The 4,306-nt window shown below is 41.5% G+C and overlaps 1 protein-coding gene across 1 annotated transcript; it reads left to right on the top strand.

Moving 5' to 3' along the window:
• The first annotated feature begins 813 nt into the window (after positions 1 to 813).
• Positions 814 to 3,275, top strand: LOC143863958 (P-loop containing nucleoside triphosphate hydrolases superfamily protein). Its single transcript, XM_077374767.1, has one exon. The coding sequence runs from the start codon at positions 909 to 911 to the stop codon at positions 2,976 to 2,978; it is 2,070 nt and encodes a 689-aa protein (XP_077230882.1). The 5' UTR covers positions 814 to 908; the 3' UTR covers positions 2,979 to 3,275.
• Positions 3,276 to 4,306: the final 1,031 nt, after the last annotated feature.

A 4,306-nucleotide genomic window follows, 5' to 3' on the forward strand; every position in this document is an offset into this window, starting at 1 on the left:
AGGTTGGCCATCCTCGGGTCGAGTTGGGCTAGGTTTTGGCCTCAATCAGACCCTACCCAACCCGAGTGCCACCCTTAATCCTATCCCAATTTGACAACTAATTCTTATTAATTTAATTGAATACTTTACAAAATATGCAAAACCCACCGCCCTTCAACTGTTTGTATAACTAAAACTAGACCTGGCAAAAAAGTGACCCGGACCCGCAGGTCCACCCGGCCCGCCCGTAAATTATGAGTCTAGGTCACCAATCAGTGACCCCTTTGAAATTGACCCGCGGGTCCACCCGGCCCATCAAAACTGGGCCGGGCCGGGTGGACCCGTTGGTGCCCGTAGAGAAGTGCAAAAGGTTTTTTTTGGCACCTTTTTGGCATTTTTTTTCCGTAATTGTCATAACTTTTACTTTTCTATGTATTTTTTCCGTCATTATCATAACTTTTGTTTTTTCTACGTATTTTTTCTGTAATTGTCATATTTTAGAACATTCTTTCGGTTTTTTTTTTTTGGTAATTTTTCTACTTTGCTTCTCATTTTCCGTAATTTTTCATTTAAAACTCTGTACCGTTATTATTTATTGCTAGCCACCTTTTCACAAATAGTACTTCTGCCAATCTTTACAGTTTGCACCATGAGGACAATAAGACAAATCTCTCAAACAGTCAACATAAATGGGTTGCGAAGGTGGCTAGCAAATCCCTATACAAATAAAAAAAATCTTAAAAAATATGTCAAAAATCCGGGTGGCCTACGGGTCGACCCGGCCCGCCCGTTTGCAAAGGTCTAACTAAAACCTCTCCCTTTCTTACACTCTACCCTACGTTTTCATCTTCCCTTTTTTATTTATTTCCCCACCTGCAAGTATCCAAGCGAACCTTCTCCACTCTTATCCCCTACCTTCTCTCCAAACCATGAAGCGCTCCATGTCCGATGACCTCACCCTCCCACCCTCCAAAGACCTAACCAAAAAACCAGTCTTCCTCACCAAAGCCCAACGTGAACAATTAGCCATCCAACGCCGTGAAGAAGAAATTTCAGAACAAAAACGCCGTGCCCTAGAACTCGAAAACCGCTCAAAACCCTTCTCCTCCGATCCATCCGATTCAAACCACAACAATAATGATCGACACCATCACCGCTCATCCAGAGACCGAGAATCCGAACGCAGAACTCGCGATCGAGAGCGTGAAGAAGAATCAAAGACTCGAGAGCGCGCTCGCCTCGAAAAACAAGCTGAAAGAGAGCGAGAAAAAGAGCTTGACGCAATCAAAGAGCAGTATCTTGGGACAAAAAAACCTAAAAAGAGGGTTATTAAACCTAGTGAGAAATTTAGATTTTCATTCGATTGGGAGAACACAGAGGACACATCAAGAGATATGAACCCTCTTTATCAAAACCCTCATGAAGCTCAATTACTGTTTGGGCGAGGGTTTCGAGCTGGGATGGATAGAAGAGAGCAGAAGAAACTCGCGGCGAAGAATGAGAAAGAGATGAGAGATGAGATTAGGAAGAAAGATGGGATTGAGGAGTTACCTGAAGAGGCGGCCGCTCAAAGGCAAAAAGAAGAGGCTGCGGATTTATATGATACTTTTGATATGAGGGTTGATAGGCATTGGTCTGAGAAGAAGCTTGAAGAGATGACTGAGAGAGATTGGCGAATTTTTAGAGAAGATCATAATATATCTTATAAGGGTTCGCGAATTCCTCGCCCGATGAGGAATTGGGTTGAGAGTAAGCTTAGTGGGGAGCTTTTGAAGGCTGTGGAGAGGGCGGGTTATAAGACGCCTTCGGCTATTCAAATGGCGGCGATTCCATTAGGGATGCAACAACGCGATGTGATTGGGATTGCAGAGACTGGTTCTGGTAAGACTGCGGCTTTTGTTTTACCTATGCTTACTTATATATCTAGACTCCCACCTATGAATGAGGAAAATGAGGCTGAGGGACCTTATGCTGTTGTGATGGCCCCAACGAGGGAGCTTGCGCAACAGATTGAGGATGAGACTGTGAAATTCGCGCATTATTTGGATATTAAGGTGGTTTCGATTGTGGGCGGGCAGTCGATTGAGGAACAAGGGTTTAAGCTTAGACAGGGTTGTGAGGTTGTAATTGCGACCCCTGGAAGGCTTATTGATTGTTTGGAGAGGCGTTATGCGGTTTTGAATCAATGTAATTATGTAGTTCTTGATGAGGCGGATAGGATGATTGATATGGGTTTTGAGCCGCAGGTTGTTGGGGTTTTGGATGCGATGCCTTCGAGTAATTTGAAGCCGGAGAATGAGGATGAAGAGCTTGATGAGAAACGGATTTATCGGACGACTTATATGTTTAGTGCGACAATGCCACCCGCTGTTGAGAGGCTTGCGAGGAAGTATTTGAGAAACCCTGTTGTGGTTACGATTGGTACGGCTGGGAAGGCGACTGAGCTCATTACCCAGAATGTAATGATGGTTAAGGAATCGGAGAAAATGTCAAGGTTGCAGAAGATGCTGAATGAATTAGGAGATAAGACGGCAATAGTTTTCACTAATACAAAGAAATCTGCTGATAATCTTTCAAAGGGGTTGGATAAGTCGGGTTATAGGGTGACTACTTTGCATGGTGGGAAGACCCAGGAGCAAAGGGAGATTAGTCTCGAAGGTTTTAGGAACAAACGGTTTACTGTACTTGTCGCGACAGATGTTGCCGGGCGTGGTATTGATATCCCAGATGTTGCCCATGTTATCAACTACGATATGCCTGGGAACATTGAGATGTACACACATCGTATTGGACGAACAGGGCGTGCGGGGAAAACGGGTGTTGCGACTACGTTCTTGACTCTACATGACACTGATGTGTTTTATGATCTTAAGCAAATGCTTCATTCGAACAACAGCCCGATTCCCCCGGAGCTGGCGAGGCATGAGGCTTCGAAGTTTAAGCCAGGGTCCATTCCTGACAGGCCACCTAGACGCAATGATACTGTTTTTGCTCATTGAGGAATTCAGTTTTTAGAAGTCAGATTGTTCTTCTACAATCTGATATAGTTTGCACTTTTAGTTGTTGGTACTAAAAGATTATCATTTGCTTATTGTCATCCCAGACACAACTCTCCTTTGGATGGGAGGCAAAGCTTCTAAGTTCTTGAATGCGAATTCATAAGGTACTTTTGTTTTGTTTTGCCTTCATTGTTAGAAGGAACAAAAGTGGTAGTTGCGTTGCTTGTTTGCTTCACATACTTGGCTATAGTGATCAACATGACCTTTTTAGAAGGTTTTTATGCTGATATAATTGAAGCTCTCCCTCTCTGTTTATTTATCAAGTTGCTTTGTTTTTCCTTCTGCTGAAATTTCATGCTTATTCTTTTGGATACTATTTGGAGAGAGATAAGTTAAAACTATCCAAAACAAAAAAATCAGTTAACTATAACACTTCTTTCCTAGTAGGACCCTAATGCTTCCCTCATTCTATTCCTTACCAACGAGAAACTGACAGGAAAGTAAATCCCATGATAATGCTTTTAGGTCATTCTGTTAGTTTCAAATGCGCTTTGCATTGAGAATCATGTTCTGCTTTTAAACTTCTTTATTGTTTCTTTTATTTGATGAACTTTAATTCTATCCATCAGGAAAAGAGTATCATAAAATCTTAATGTTCTCAGAAGTTATGATGCCATCATAATTTTGATAAATTTTGCTTAACAATAATGCCTCCACCCAGTTTGTTTTGTTGATGGGTTGTGATTAAAATCTTTTTAAGTAGCCTCAGTCAGTGTATTAGGGATTTGTTTTTCTGTCTTGTGGGTGATGCTGTATGTTTCATTTTGCCTAATGTTTTAAATACTAGATACCGGGACAATGGAGAAGGGAGATGCCCAAGTAGGTTTGCGATGGATGATCGACCATAAAAGGCTTACTTAAGTGATATACAAAAGTTGCACTTGTTATTCAAAGTCGATTCCATCAATACTTGACTCAATATGTCCAGCGAGGATATAGAAGGCAGCAATCACTACTCAATATGTCCAGGGAGGAAATTTACTAGACCAGAACTAAGAAAACTTATGAAGGCAAGCAAAACTAGTGGCTATACAAATTAAAAGAAAGTTAAAGAGCTTACTTTGAAACTATAGTAGAAGAAACACATGAGGATTGGCATGGAAGAAGAATCTTTAACATAATAAAATGCAAGGTTGGGATCTGCTATACTTGAGATTCAACTTTAGTTCAAGAAAATCATGGCACTGGTGATAGACAGACTAGAGGCTGCAAAAAGGGGAGCAAAATAAGTCTGGGATACAACTCTAATTCTTGAATAAAACATGGCC

Source organism: Tasmannia lanceolata, unplaced genomic scaffold (assembly GCF_043159265.1).
Source record: "Tasmannia lanceolata isolate RefF3 unplaced genomic scaffold, GAP_Taslan_0.1 ptg000044l, whole genome shotgun sequence".
NCBI classification, from domain to species: Eukaryota; Viridiplantae; Streptophyta; class Magnoliopsida; order Canellales; family Winteraceae; genus Tasmannia; species Tasmannia lanceolata.